The sequence below is a fragment of the Phycodurus eques genome, chromosome 14, assembly GCF_024500275.1.
Source record: "Phycodurus eques isolate BA_2022a chromosome 14, UOR_Pequ_1.1, whole genome shotgun sequence".
Classification (NCBI taxonomy): Eukaryota; Metazoa; Chordata; class Actinopteri; order Syngnathiformes; family Syngnathidae; genus Phycodurus; species Phycodurus eques.
In genome coordinates this window covers 24,684,510-24,700,892 of record NC_084538.1, presented here as the reverse complement: position 1 = coordinate 24,700,892, position 16,383 = coordinate 24,684,510, and the positions used below count along the sequence as shown (strand labels likewise).

Sequence of the window (16,383 nt, the reverse complement as noted above, 5' to 3'; positions counted from 1 at the left end):
GCTGTACCTCACTAGGGTCACGGGCATGCTGGAGCCGATCCCAGCTATCTTTGGGCGGGAGGCGGGGTACACCCTGAACTGGTCGCCAGCCAATCTCAGGGCACATATAAACAAGCAACCCTTTGCAGTCACATTCACACCTACGGGCAGTTTAGAGCAAAGCACATTTATTTATATAGCACATTTCATACACAAGGTTACTCAATGTGCTTTACATTATTAAAACCATTTAAAAAGAAAGGGGAAAAAATGAAAGTACAATTAAAACGGCATATAGTGCAAGAAATATCATTTAAAAGTGGAAATGCTCTAAAAAGCATGAGGAAAAAAAGAAGAGTTTTTAACTCGGACTTAACATTCACACTTGGGGCTGACGTCACTTCTGTTGGCAACTTATTCCATTTGTGTGCAGCTTAATAGCTAAATGCTGCTTCACCATGTTTGCTTTGGACTCTGTGCTCCACTATTTGACTGGGGTGTGTCGATCTCAGAGCCCGACTGGGTTTAAATTCCATTCACATTTCTTTCATGGATTCAGGACCTAAACCGTCCATCCATCCATCAATTTTCTGATCCGCTTCTCCTCACTAGGGTCGCGGGCGTGCTGGAGCCAATCCCAGCTGTCATCGGGCAGGAAGCGGGGTACACCCTGAACTGGTTGCCAGCCAATCGCACAAACAACCATTCACACTCACAGTCATGCCTACGGGCAATTTAGAGTCTCCAATTCATGCATGTTTTTGGGATGTGGGAGGAAACCGGAGTGCCCGGAGAAAACCCACCGGACCTAAACCGTTTAGTGATTTATAAACTAGGAGCAGAACTTTAAAATATATTCTAAAGCTGACTGGAAGCCAGTGTAAAGACTTTAGAATTGGAGCAATATGCTCTGACCTCTTTGTTCTGGTCAGAACCCGAGCTGCAGCATTGTGAATGAGCTGCAGCTGTTTAATGCTGTTTTTGGGCAGTCCAGTCAGAAGACCATTACAATAGTCAAGTCTACTTGAGATAAAAGCATGGATACACTCTGGATATGTTCTTCAGATGGTAGAAGGCAGTTTTAGTAATTGATTTTATATGACTGTTGACAGTCAGGTTGCAATCTATTCGAACACCAAGGTTTCGGACTTGGTTTTTGGTTTTTAAAGAGAGTCTTCTTTTCCTTTCGGCTTGTCCCTTTCGGGGTCGCCACAGCGCGTCATGCTTTTCCATGTAAACCTATCTTCTGCATTCTCCTCTCGAACACCAACTGCCCTCATGTCTTCCCTCACAATATCCATCAACCTTCTCTTTGGTCTTCCTCTAGCTCTCTTGCCTGGCAGCTCCATTCTCATCATCCTTCTACCAATATACTCACTATTTCTCCTCTGGATGTGTCCAAACCATCGCAGTCAGCTCTCTCTAACTTTGTCTCCAAAACATCAAACCTTGGCTGTCCCTCTGATGAGCTCATTTCAAATTTTATCCAAGCTGGTGACTCCGAGAGCGAACCTCAACATCTTCATTTCCGCCAGCTCCAGCTCTGCTTCCTGTTGTCTCTTCAGTGCCACTGTCTCTAATCCGTACATCGTGGCTGGCCTCACCACTGTTTTATAAACTTTGCCCTTCATCCTAGCAGAGACTCTTCTGTCACATAACACACCTGACACCTTCCTTCACCCGTTGCAACCTGATTAGACCCGTTTATTCACTTCCTGACCACACTCACCATTGCTCTGGACGGTTGACCCCAAGTATTTAAAGTCCTCCACCGTTGCTATCTCTTCTCCCTGTAGCCTCACTCTTCCCCCACCACCCATTCTGTCTTACTTGGGCTAATTTTCATTCCTCTGCTTTCCAGTGCATGCCTCCATCTTTCTAACTGTTCGCCCACCTGCTCCCTGCTTTCACTACAGATCACAATGTCATCTGCAAACATCATGGTCCACGGGGATTCCAGTCTAACCTCATCTGTCAGCCTATCCAATACCACTGCAAACAGGAAGGGGCTCAGGGCTGATCCCTGATGCAGTCCCACGTCCACCTTAAATTCGTCTGTCACACCTACAGCACACCTCACCGCTGTTCTGCTGCCCTCGTACATGTCCTGTATTATTCTAACATACTTCTCTGCCACTCCAGACTTCCGTATGCAGTACCACAGTTCCTCTTTGGGTACTCTGTCATAGGCTTTCTCTAGATCTACAAAGACACAGTGTAGCTCCTTCTGACCTTCTCTGTACTTTTCCATCAACATCCTCAAGACAAATAATGCATCTGTGGTACTCTTTCTCGGCATGAAACCATACTGTTGCTCGCAAATACTCACTTCTGTCCTGAGTCTAGCCTCCACTACTCCTCTTTCCCATAACTTCATTGTGTGGCTCATCAACTTTATTCCTCTATAGTTCCCACAACTCGACACATCACCCTTCTTATTAAAAATGTGCACAAGCACACTTTTTCCTCCATTCCTCAGGCATCTTCTCACACGCTAGAATTCTATTGAACAAGCTGGTCAAAAACTCCACAGCCACCTCTCCTAGATGCTTCCATACCTCCACAGGAATGTCATCAGGACCAACTGCCTTTCCATTTTTCATCCTCTTTAATGCCTTTCTAACTTCCCCTTTACCAATCATTGCCACTTCCTTGTCCACCACACTCGCCTCTTCTACTCTCCCTTCTATCTCATTTTCCTCATTCATCAACTCCTCGAAGTATTCCTTCCATCTAGCTAGCACACTGCTGGCACCAGTCAACATATTTCCATCTCTATCCTTAATCACCCTAACCTGCTGCACATCCTTCCCATCTCTATCCCTCTGTCTGGCCAGCCTGTATAGATCCTTTTCTCCTTCTTTAGTGTTCAACCTGCCATACATGTCATCATATGCCTCTTGTTTGGCCTTTGCCACCTCTACCTTTGCCCTGTGTCGCATCTCAATGTATGTGTCCCACTTCTTAGCTAACCTTTTTCCTTGTATGATTTCCTGTACTGTGAGCTTCCACCACCAAGTCTCCTTCTCTCCTTTCCTGCCAGAAGATACACCAAATACTCTCCTGCCTGCCTCTCTGGTAACCTTGGCTGCAGTGGTCCAGTCTTCTGGAAACTCCTCCTGTCCACCGAGAGCCTGTCTCACCTCTTCCCGAAAAGCTGCACAACACTCGTCCTGTCTCAGCTTCCACCACATGGTTCTCTGCTCTACCTTTGTCTTCCTGATCTTCCTCCCCACCACCAGAGTCATCTTACACACCACCATCCTATGCTGTCTGGCCATACTCTCCCCTTCCACTACCTACAGTCGGTAACCTTCTTCAGATTACAATCCAGATACACTTCAAGATGGTGGATTTTCATTTCCAGGATTAACATCCCCTGCAGCAGTCCGTGATAGTCTTCAGTGGAAAAGGGATGCATCTTGATTGCTGGTCTTATTGCTCATAGCAGTCATGTGCTAATTAGCAGGCCATGCTCACGTAATGGTGAGAGGGTATCAGAAAATACTGGAATATGGCAACAACTGACTATAGCTTAAAAAAAAAAAAAAAAAAAAAATTACAGTCCCACAGGTTTAAAAATATATCCAGGAGTCCCTGCTTCTAATTTTGTTTTTGAAGAAAAACAAGCTCATCATCAAGAAAAATTGTAAACAGAGGCGAAGCAATCAGAGCGAGCAAAAAAGTGTCTGCTGTGGAAGAGCGCGAGAGAAGTCTTCAATCGACCTACCATGCATGTTTTTGGGATGTGGGAGCAAACCGGAGTACCCAGATAAAATCCATGCAGACACGGGGAGAAGATGCAAACTCCACACAGGCCTCAGAACTGTGAGGCAGATCTGGTAACCAGTCATCCACCGTGGCGGCCTTTTTCCATCTGTACATTACAATAACTGATCCAATCAGAGCAAAGCTTTACATATAAAATATTGAGAAATCCATCCTACCTTGCTGCTGGCTTTCTATGCCATATGCTTGTCAAATTCAATCAAGAGGTTGAGTGTAGTGTTCACCTATTGCATCATCAAGAGCAACTGGGATTTCAGTATCTTATTCAAGGACACTTGGACACAGGGGCTCTAGATCAAACCTGCAACCTTTGGCTTGGGAGACGACCACTCTTTCACTTGGGCCATGCCACCTGAAGATCAAACCTGCAACCTTTGGGTTGGGGGAGACCACTCTACCACCTGGGCCACGCTGCCTTAAAACCATTTTTTTTAGTGCTTGATTTATTTTTTGCGTGTGAAAGTTAATGTGAAAACTTTATTTGTGAGATACATCAGCGACCAGTTTATTATGCCTCCTTATATAGCACTAAAATTAAGAGTGTTTTAAGAGTGGTTTGTTGGTTGCAACATTATTATTATGGTAATTAAAACTGAACAATAAATGGTTTTAAAAATGTTATAATGCAAAGAGTAGTTTGCTTCCACTCTACCTCCCTCACTGCCCAGTTTGGTCCTGTGATGTTGAAATGATGAAACAATGTTGTTCCATGCCCCAAAAAAATGTCCCTTGTCCCTTCCCCGTTCCAATACTTCTGGAGTATCAATAGTTAAAAAAAATAAAGTATTTCTGAATCCTTTGAATTTGTCGTACCATGGCTTGTTAATGATATGGCTGTTGTTTCACTTTCTGCAGCTTTTTGATGGTGGCTTGTGCAATCCTCGCATTTTGGGTCTCACAGCCTCCATTCTGAATGGAAAGTGTGACCCATCAGATCTTGAGCAGAAAATCCAGAATTTGGAGCAAGTCCTGAAGAGCAACGCTGAAACTGCCACTGACCTTGTAGTTCTTGACAGGTCCTATAATACAATTACATTGATGCTTAATAGTTTGTGAAAATGAGTTAAATAGTGTTGTAATAATGTGTATTCACTATCAATACACAAAATGTATTTAATATTCAACTCATTTCAGATATGCCTCACTGCCAAGGGAAGTTGTGCTGGACTGTGGCCCCTATCTGGATAAGAGTGGGCTCTCCTCTCGTCTACAAGTGGAGTTAGAGGAAGCTCTTGACTTCTTGAATGATTGTAACATAGCTGTTGCAAAAGAAGACAGAGGTCCCACAATCATTTCCTGTCAGGTCAGAATCTTTAAATCTATAATGTTGCATTTAACTTGACATTGAACGGATGGTTTGTTACACGATTAATCAGAATCAGAGTTTTTGTCATTGCACGGTAGCGCAACGAGATTAAAAGTTCAACCTTAAAATGCACCACAAAACAAGACAGACAATAAACCATAATAAAAAGACAATGGACATCAGTGCATGTGAATATGGATATAATATGAATAGAGTGAAGTGCAAGTGCATAGGTGGCTAGTACAGTTTATATGTGCATTCGATGTGGTAATGGCTTTGGGATAAAAACATGACTAACGATGATGAGTAATGATTAACATGTTTACACAGTTATTTGCCACTGTAATTTCGATCCAAGGATTTAAGTTTAAGGACAAAATAAAAAGCTTTTGTCGTGGTCAAAACCCAAAAAGTTTTTTTTTTTGTTTTGCTTATCTTTATGGTAATGTTTTCAGAGACATTTTGGTGACAAAAAACAAAAAAGAAGGCTTATAGTTTCTTGACTGTCTACAACAGGGGTGTTAAATTCATTTTGGCCACGGGCCACATCATAGTTATGACCTCCCTCGGAAGGCCGCTACGACGGTGAACCCATATAAATGAAAGATTACCTCATATAATTAAATACAATATACACAACACAATGGCTAACCAGATTTTAATTCGGAAGCCGATGAAAACGTTTTTCAACTGTTACATTTACTTTCAAAGCGGGATTGGTAACACAAAAAATTATTGCAAATATCTCAATGTTATTACACCAACACACAATTAGCAATTTTGATTTGCTTTCGCGGGCCAGATAAAATGATGTGGCGGGCTAAATCTGGCCCCCGGGCCACCAGTTTGACTCCTGTGGTCTACAACAAGCTAATTGCTCAGAGCAGCATTGCTCAGGTGGTGGAGTGGCTGTCTAGTAATTGAAAAAATTGCCTGTTCAAGTTCTTTTTCCTGATCCGTCATAGAGTGGGTAGGGAACGTATTCAGAGCCCCTTAAATTTTTCACTCTTTTGTTATATTGCAGCCATTTTCTAAAATAATTGTTTTTCCTCATTAATGTACACACAGCATTCCGTATTGACAGAAACAAATGAATTTTTGAAATTTGTGCAGATTTATTAAAAAAAGGAAAACTGAAATATCACAGCCATAAGTATTCAGACCCTTTGCTGTGACACTCATATATTTAACTCGGGTGCTGTCCGATCATCCTTGAGATGATCCTCCTTGAGTCCAGCTGTATTTGATTATACTGATTGGACTTGATTAGGAAAGCCACACACCTGTCTAGATAAGACCTTACAGTTCACGGTGCATGTCAGAGCAAATGAGAATCATGAGGTCAAAGGAACTGCCTGAAGAGCAGAGAGACAGAATTGTGGCAAGGCAACAATCTGGCAAAGGTAACAAAAAAATGTCTTCTGCACTTAAGGTTCGTAAGAGCACAGTGCCCTCCATAATCCTTAAATGGAAGACCTTTGGGACGACCAGAACCCTTCTTAGAGCTGGCCGTCCCGACCAAACTGAGCAATCGGGGGAAAAGAGCCTTGGTGAGAGAGGTAAAGAAGAACCCGAAGATCACTGTGACTAAGTTCCAGAGATGCAATCAGGAGATGAGAGAAAGTTCTGGAAAGTCAAACCATCACTGCAACCCCTCCACCAGTCGGGGCATTATGGCAGAGTGGCCCGACGGAAGCCTCTCTTTAGTGCAAGACACATGAAAGCCCGCATGGAGTTTGCTAAAAAAAACACCTGAAGGACTCTAAGATGGTGAGAACTAAGATTCTCTGGTCTGAGGAGACCAAGATAGAACTCTTTGGCCTTAATTCTCAGCGGTATGTGTGGAAAAAAACAGACATTGGTCATCATCTCTCCAGTACAGCCCCAACAGTGAATCTGCAACAATTTCAAAAATTCCTTTTTTTTTTTCAGTCAATATGGGGTGCTGTGTGTACTTTAATGAGGGGGACAAAACAAAATAAAAAGATCAAATGGCTGCAATATAACAAAGAGTGAAACATTTCAGGGGGTCTGAATACTTTCTGTACCCCACTGTTTTACATATTGCTGGTGTCTGGCCGAAACCTCCTATGTCCATATTTGGTCCATTTTGCATTTTTCCACAAATCAATAGGTATGTTATTTTTATATATTTATTGATTTACAAATTATTGACGAATATAAAGTCTTGAAAATGGCTTGCTCTCTTTGACGATGCAATGTTAATGGCTCAACAAACATGACATTTGCTTTGTTTTCGGAGATGTGAGGTTTCTGCCTGATGGAAGTGAAGTCTCTGAGTCTATGTTCACACTGCAGGTCACTTCTACTTTTTTTTTTACCAGTCTGACATGTACCTGATTTTTTTCATGGCAATGTGAACAATACAGTTACAATTTTTTTCATATCCAAGGCCTCTTTCATATGTGGATATAAATCGGGTATGTATCCAATGTGAGTGCCTGTGGATGTTCAAAGGGCGCCTATCCGACCTACATGTCATCAAAAGGCGACAAATGTTACAATTGTTCGACAAAGCAGACACATCACAAAACGGCAACGGCGACTGAAGCAGTTAGTGGGGAAAAGATGCTGATAGACAACTGATAGGTCTCAAAAAATGTTGGCTTTGGTTGCACAAAATCCTTGAAATATCCACAATTGTCCTCCAAGATGGCGCCTACCAGTGTGGTCGCCTCGGTAACGCGCTCTCTAGTATTGTCTTTGTTTTTGTGTTTTTCATCCGTCTTTGGAGACCTTACACGACTCACTTACACAAGGGGAGACCTGCTAACCATCAAGGAGGCTACTCCGGACTTTCTGTCACCAACTTTCGAAAATCCGCTCAGTTTTTTCCCCGAGTTACTCACCGGAGCGGCGTCCGCGGTTTTCGGCGCATGGAGAAGGAAGCGGCGCCACAGAGGAAAACGAGCCGGCATTCAGGTGAAACTCCGCAAGAGAGGACACAGATTGGCGTTCCCGTCGATCCACCTCGCGAATGTACGCTCCTTACCCAACAAAATGGACGAGCTTCATCTTCTGTTAAAGACCAGTAAAGACTTCGGACGTTCCGCGGCCATGTGCTTCACGGAGACCTGGCTTTGCGACGCTGTACCCGATGGCGCCGTCATGCTTCCCGGCTTCAACATTCATCGAGCGGACCGCGACATGGAATCATCGGGGAAAACGAAGGGCGGCGGGATATGCCTCCATATCAACGAAAAATGGTGTACGGACGTCACGGTGCTCAGCACACACTGCAGCCCGCATTTGGAGTCGCTGTTTTTGAACTGTAAACCATTCTACTCGCCACAAGAGTTTGCATCGTTTATACTGGCTGGAGTCTATATTACACCGCAAGCTAACACGAACGCCGCGTTGCTAACGCTCGCCGAACAAGTCAACGAAATTGAAAAAAAAACACCCGGACTCACCCCTCATTATTCTCGGGACTTTAACAAAGCTAAACTCAACCACAAACTCCCTAAATACAAGCAGCACATCGACTGTCCTACCAGGGAAAATAATACTTTAGACCACTGCTACACTACGGTAAAAAACGCATACCGTGCTATACGTCATGCAGCCCTGGGCTCGTCTGATCACTGCTTAATTCACTTAATACCGACGTACAAGCAAGAACTTAAATGTGCGAAGCCTACAGTGAAAACAGTGAAAAGGTGGACCAATGAAGCCAAGATGGAACTTCAAAGCTGTTTAGACTGCACAGACTGGAGTGTCTTTGAAAATTCAGCTAGCAGCCTGGATGAATATACGGACACTGTTACATCCTATATCAGTTTCTGTGAAGAGGTTTGTGTACCAACAAAATCATTTCGCACATTCAACAACAACAAGCCGTGGTTCACTGCTAAACTTAAGCAGCTTCGCCAAGCTAAGGAAGATGCATATCAGAGAGGGGGCAGGGCCCTGTATAATCGAGCTAGAAACCAGCTGACTAAAGAAATTAATATTGCAAAGAGGATCTATGCAGCAAAGTTGGAAAAACAGTTTAGCGCGAACGACTCAAAATCAGTCTGGCAAGCATTTCAATCGCTGACTAATTACAAGCGACGATCCCCCCAAGCTGAGAACAATCGCGCACTAGCCAACGACTTGAATACCTTCTATTGCAGATTTGAAAAGGACAGTTTCACTCCACACACCCACCCGGCCGCACCTGCGACCTCAACCACACCTCTGACTTCTGCGTTAACCATCCATGAACAGGATGTGAGACGCATCTTCAAACAACAGAAGATTAACAAAGCGGCAGGACCGGACCATGTGTCCCCATCCTGCCTCAAAGTCTGCGCGGAGTCTGTCTTTTTGCACAATTGTTTTTTGTCAATGTCTTGATGTCCCCAAAGTGTTCTGTAAATTGACTGTCTGTTGTACTAGAGCGGCTCCAACTACCGGAGACAAATTCCTTGTGTGTTTTGGACATACTTGGCAAATAAAGATGATTCTGATTCTGATTCTGAATTGCGTCATGACGAGACCGATGCGAGAGGCCGTATTTACTTCTGTAAATGCGCCGCCTCGCATTTGTGCGCATGCGCAACATGACGTCCGGTAATGTGCGCTTGTGTGTGACGTCACACTGCAGCTGCATTTGTCTTTGCAGTGTGAACGACGACATAAAAAGAATTGGGCATCGTGCCTTGCAGTGTGAACATGGCCAAAGTCGCATACCGATTTCCCCTTTGCGCTGATGTTGTATCATCTGCGTGAATGATGTCACATCATAGCAGCATGATTGGGTCAAAATGATGCAACATTGTTAAATCCCTTTGCATAAAAAAAATGTAGCCTTGACCATTTAATGATTAAAAAAATAAATAAAAAATAAAATATATATATATATATATATATATATATATATGTATATATAATAACAAATATTTGAAAAGAAGTTTACAATAATTTAATTGTTAACCACCTCTTTGTCTTGTTCAGGTCCTGAGTGACTGCAAGGCTGTGCTGCAGGTGCTGGGGCCCTGGTGTGCAGACAAAGCAGCAGGTATCATGGTGCGTGAGCTCCAGAAGTACATCAAGCATGAACAGGGAGAGCTTAACCGCAAGTTTCTGCTGTTCACCGACACGATTCTCCGAAAAGTACATGCCCTTTGTGAGGAACATTTCTCTCCTGCCTCCCTGGACCTCAAGTTTGTCACACCAAAGGTTCTCCGCCTGTTGGAGATCCTGCATGAATACAAGCCCTTTGAACGGCAGCAGTTTGAGAGTGTAGAGTGGTACAACAACCGGAATCAGGACAACTATGTTTCTTGGAGTGATTCTGAAGAAGAAGATGAGGATGAAGAGGTCGAGACCAAAGAGAGGCCTGAAGCCAACTTTCCTTCACCATTCACCAACATTCTATGTGGAATTATCTTTGTCGAGAGGCGTTACACTGCGGTCGTCCTAAATCGGTAGGATTATGGCAACTCATTGTTTAGTGTGAGAGGCACAGTCTTTACAGAGTTATTGATCAATAATGATCACAATTCCTGACCTGATTATTTTTGTCGTGACAATAACTCAACTCAGTGATTATTATCACACCATTGTAGCACTGATATTTTCAACGTCATTCTGCATTTCATTTTCAGTCTTATCAAAGAGGCTGGAAAGCAAGACGCAGAGCTGTCTTACATCAGCAATAACTTCATTACTGGCCATAGCATTGGCAAGAACCAGCCACGGAACAAGCAGATGGAGGTGGAATTCAGGAAGCAAGAGGAGGTACAAAAACACTGCAAGAACACTAGCAAACCAAGCATTGCTTCTATTCACTGGTGTGCTACCTCATTTTCAGCGAATTACTAAGATATTTAGAAAAATTGGAATGTGACTCCTTGAGCAGCTGAATATGAAACCAAGACAAACAGAGTTCAGCGCAGTTCAACAAAACGCAAAGCCAAATGTGTTTTAATGGGTTGATTTGAAGGTATATATGTTTTGTGTAATGATGCATATAAATAAATTGGGGAAAATAGTAAAATCCTCAGCAATGCTCATAAAATGAATTTTTTTGCTACAGTCCTGAACAGCACAAACAAACAAAAAGGCTGTCACACCCACACCTCCATCCACAACCAGAACGCCCATTTACCCAGAAAAGGGGGGGATTTCCAATGTAAGGACCCAAACCTTGGAAGTTGAATTGGCAGAGTCTTATCAGACTTTTTGGAGCGTGCATCTGTGTCAGGCAGGGGTGTCCAAACGTTTTCTTCTTAGAGCCACATCTAGAAAAATCAAACCATTTAAGGGCAACTTCGAAATCCATCAACTTTAAATTATGAAACACGCTAAATCCACGTGTTATTCACTCTACAACTACACAGCACTACTGATGATGTACAGTAGAACACGTGTTCTAAATTTAATCAGGACTTCGAAATTTCTCTTTAGAGCAAGTACAGGAGTTCTGGGACATTTCCCAAATTAAGGTTGACAAACCCCTCTAAAAACGTCTGGGTGAGTGAGATATTTAAAAAAAATCCGCATGGTAATCTGTATTGTATATTTTTTTCTAGGCTTTTGCCAAATGTGATGTTAAGTGCTCGATCAACAGACACATTTTTATGGACCCAGTGCGGGCCGGGGTCCCACGTGATGTTACGCTGACCATGTGGGCTCATATTTTCCGTCGCTTCCGATGCCAAATTTTATAAACTACAAATTCCTTTTAATTGTGCTATTGTTATTAACGCCTGTGTATTTTAACAATTTATGGAGTGTTCCTTTAGTCTCGACTCATAATTGTGATGAAGCATGTTTGAGTGCCAAATCAAGCCACACATCACCTGATTGCCATCGGCAAACTCTGTTTGGCTCTTCACCGTAATTTTGTAAACTTGCCCCCTTGGCTTTCGATAAGTACTCAAAGTAAATCAGTTCATCGTTATGTTGTCTGTTTCTGTGTTTAGCAAGCTTTCCAATGATATCAGCCTTTTGAAAATAGGATAAAGCTTAAGAAAAGGTTACATTAAAACTCTCAGCCAACATTATCTTTGTAGGAAGACGTTGACCAGAAATTGGTGCATTTTTGCAGGTTTTAAAGATTCATAACTTTCTCAATATTTGTCACCAGAAATGATACTGATATCAAGATCTGTCTGGTAATGCTGGTCTCACTTTGGTCAGTTGAGATTTTACACACATTCATACTTAAATTTATTTTAATGTCATCTTTCACTCTGTTGGAAAGTTGTGGGATTGCCATTTGTAAAATGTACTTTCTCACAGATGATTGTTTGTCAAGTATTTGCGAATTTTTTTTTACAATTAATTATATTTTAAAATACGGTGCCTTGCAGTATTCATACCCCGTGAACCTTTTAGTTTTCAAAATTTTAAGCAAATACAAATCTGAAAAATGTAGTGTGCATTTATTTGTATTCAGCCCCATTGCGTCAATACTTTGTAGAGCCACCTTTCACTGCAATTACAGCGGCAAGTCTTTGGGGTTGCACACTGAACTTTTTGCCCCGTCTTTGCAAATCAGCTCAAGCTCATCCAGATTGGATGAGAGTGTCTGTGAACAGCCATTTTCGAGTCTTGCCACAGATGCTCACTGGGATTTAGGTCTGGACTTTGACTGGCCATTCGAACACATGGATATTCTTTAATCCACACCATTCTATTGTAGCTGTGGCTTTGTTTACGGTCATTGTCTTGCTGTAAAATTATCTCCTTACCAGTCTCGTCTTTTGCACCTTCCAATAGGTTTTCTTCCAGGATTTCCCTGTATTTAGCTCCATCCATCTTCCCATTAACTCTGACCGGCTTCCATGTCCCTGCCGAAGAAAAGCATCCCCACAGCGTTTGTTGCCACCACCATGTTTCACAGTGGGGATGGACTTTGCATTCAGGCCAAAACATTCAACTTTGGTCTCATCTGACCAAAGCACCTTCCACATGTTTGCACTGTCCCCCACATGGCTTGTGGCAATCTACCATGTCTTAACGCTTGTCTTTCAACAATGGCTTTCTTCTTGCTTTATCAAAGAGTGTGTAGAACAGGTTCTACGTTTGTTCGTAGGACTGACATTTAGATTATCTGCATGTCCAAAAGAAATATGGATTTATTAAACATGCGGACACCTGTCAAATGCACACCAGTAAGTAATCTGAATCGGAATCCTCTTTATTTACAAAGTATGTGAAAAACACACAAGGAATTTGTCTCCGGTAGTTGGAGGCGCTCTAGTGCGACAATAGACAGCCATTTTGACAAAATGACATGAAAATATAAAAATACACTACGGAGAGTCACTTAACCTGTAGCAATTTAATGGCAAGAGGGAAGAAGCTGTTGGAATGTCTGCTTGTTTTACTTTGCATTGATCGTTGGCGCCTACCTGAGGGAAGAAGCTGGAAGAGGTGGTGACCAGGATGTGGAGGGTCCAAGAGGATTTTGCATGCTCTTGTCTTAGTTCTGACAGCGTGCAAGTCCTCAAGGAGGGGCAGGGGGGTACAGACGATTTTTCCGGCAGTCCTGATTGTCCATTGCAGTTGGAGTTTGTCCTTTTTTGTGGCAGCACCAACCACACTGTGATCGATGAACACCGGACGGATTCAATGACTGCTGTGTAGAACTGTCTCAACAGCTACTGTGTTGATACATCATACCTGTTCCAAACTGCCACGCTCGCGCAACATCCTCGACGCTTGCTTGGAGGCGCACACCCACATAGCTACACAAAATTGCCCAAAGTACTCTTGTGCCCCAATGCACAAAACAAGGTTCATAAAGACGTGGGAGAGAGTTTGCTGTGGATTAATTTGACTGGCCTGCACAGAGTACTGACACCAACTTGATAGAACACGTTTGGGGATGAACTAGAGTGCAGACTGAGAGCCAGACCTTCTCGTCCTATATCACTGTGTGACTTCACAAATGCGCTGTTGGAAGAATGGTCAAAAATTCACCCCTGAACCTTGTGGAAAGCCTTTTGAGAAGAGTTAAAGCTGTTACAGCTGTAAAAGGTGGACCGATGTCACATTAAACCCAATTGATTAAGAAGGGGATGTCACTTCAGATCATACAGTATGGAAGTCAAGGCAGGTGAACAAATACTTTTGGCCATATAGTGTATCTGTAAAATGAATGAATACTCGTGTGTAGTTCCTCTCGGCGATGTGGATTGCAGAATATTTGTCCATTGATTCAATGAAATCCTTTCCTGTTCATGTAGCTGAATTTGTTGTGTGATGGTGCTTTAATTGAAATATGGGTGCAATCTATGGCTCCAGCTATGTTTGGGACACCCTTGTTTAGTTCCAGCTTCTTGGTGATGTCTGTATGGTAACTGTAAATTGTGGCATGGGAAATAATTGTATCCAACACATCTTAGTGTTGGTTGCAAAATGCCGCATGTCTCAAATCTACCGCTGAAATGTCCTGGTGACCACAAATCCCAGGCATAACAGTAGCTTGATGTGCACTGGCATCTTTGGTGAGACTGTTCGACCTTAAGGTTTTGTGTGTATGCATGGTCAGAGGTCTGTGTTCTGTAAATGTACGCACACCCTCACGCACAAATCAACTTGATAAATCCTATACTTTGCATGGGAATGTTTGCACGAACCCTTTAAGCACAATTCTGTGTATACGCACGCTTGATAAATGAGGCCCTGGATTTATAGTTTGTGTGTAATCATTTGGAACAGTGCATTTTAACTTTTTCTAATAATTACTGTTAGCATTGGGAGGTTGGCTTAGAAGCATTTTATTCTGACGGTTGTTGACTTGAAAATTATCCAATGTCATTTATCTCAACTATTTAGGAAAATATGAGAAAAATATCATTTGTATAATAATTTGGAATGCAGTGTATAATTCACAAAAGTTTCAAGACATTTGACAGCTTTTAAAGGGCCTACACATTTGTACAAATCTTTTTGTTCTGTTCGGCTTTAGGTCAAGCCGAATGGAGGATCTGTATCCCTTTTATGCCGGAACAGTTTTACTGTGTCACAATGGAGTTTTTAAGCTACCACTGTGGTTTCTTAGTATTATAATAGGTATTTATTTCAGAATCAGAGTCGATGAGTCGAACAGAACAAAGTTTCTCGAGGGCAGTGAGAAAAGAAGACAATAGACAAACCACTAATTGTAAACAAGATGAGATAAGTAAATCATTGCATATCTAGAACAATGAAACATTAGATATGAGTGTTGTATCGGGCAGTAGTGCTACACTCTGTGAGTGAAGGACAGGACAAGGACAGGAGAAAAAGCATGCAGGGCAAGGGTGGTGAATGATGGCAAGCTCCGAGTTATTCCACTCAGTCGAATGGTGACTGTAGAGACGCTTCTCCCAGCTGTTCGTTGCTCATTAATACATTGCTCGAGTTGGTCACCTCGCCTTGTTTCCGTGTTTTGTTTTTCTTCTTTTTCCGCGGAAACTCAGCTTTGTCTTCTTGAATTGGCAGAGCTCCTTTTCCTGCTTCCTCCACTTGCGAACCATGGATTCGTTGATCTTGAATTCTCTCGCGGCTGCTCGATTCCCATGTTCCTCCGCGTAACTAATAGCTTGCAGTTTAAACTGTGCTTCGTAAGCGTGTCTCTTCGTAGGTGCCATTTTCGGGGTCCTTAGCATTGTGAATTAAAAATTTTTTTATAAATAAATGTGGAAGCCTGCAGATGACTATAAATGTGATTTGTTCTTGCAGATTAATAATTGCTAATTGAAATATTATCCCAATATTGTACTTGAGTCGTCGATAGAAATGTATGTAGAATACTAAACTATTTTTTGCACCACTATTGGATGCAAATCCTCATTTGTGACAGGTCTGTTTAATCTCACTTCACAGTGATAAATAGTAAAAGCATAGCGTTTTCACAGAATAACTGAAAACGTACTATCAATAGGTTTTGAAAGGGCAAAATCGAAGCACCGCACCCCCCCGCCCTTGTGATCGGTTGTGAAGGTGCAAAAAGTTTCATCAGCCCTCTAGTTTTTTTGTTTGTATAAAGGTTCAATGAACTTCCATCCACCCATTTTCTGTTCCGCTTAACCACAAAAATGTCTTACCCAAAAACTGGTTTCCTCAGATGACAAGAAGTATTTTCCAAAGCGCGGCGTTTTTTGAAAACACAGCCATTTTAACAAAGTTCTCGGCTTCAGGAACACTCTGGAAACATTGGCGCGTATCCGGAAGTGTTTTTTCATCTTCAGTGTTGGGAGATGACGTGTGATCACACGAGACTTCGAGGTCAGCGGTGCAATACAATCTTTGTGTTTGGTCTGCAGTGTTGAGATTCTTGGAGCACACCACACACGACGACCACAACT

At 42.5% G+C, this 16,383-nt stretch overlaps 1 protein-coding gene across 3 annotated transcripts in view; it reads left to right on the top strand.

The window, feature by feature from the left end:
• Window positions 1–16,383, top strand: part of dicer1 (dicer 1, ribonuclease type III) — a 216,910-nt gene that overhangs the window by 72,672 nt on the left and 127,855 nt on the right. For all 3 annotated transcript variants that reach the window (XM_061695434.1, XM_061695435.1, XM_061695436.1), the window contains exons 7-10: window positions 4,624–4,784; window positions 4,903–5,071; window positions 10,034–10,506; window positions 10,687–10,819. In XM_061695434.1, coding sequence (XP_061551418.1) covers window positions 4,624–4,784; window positions 4,903–5,071; window positions 10,034–10,506; window positions 10,687–10,819 — 936 coding nt within the window. The remainder of the gene's footprint in view (window positions 1–4,623; window positions 4,785–4,902; window positions 5,072–10,033; window positions 10,507–10,686; window positions 10,820–16,383) is intronic.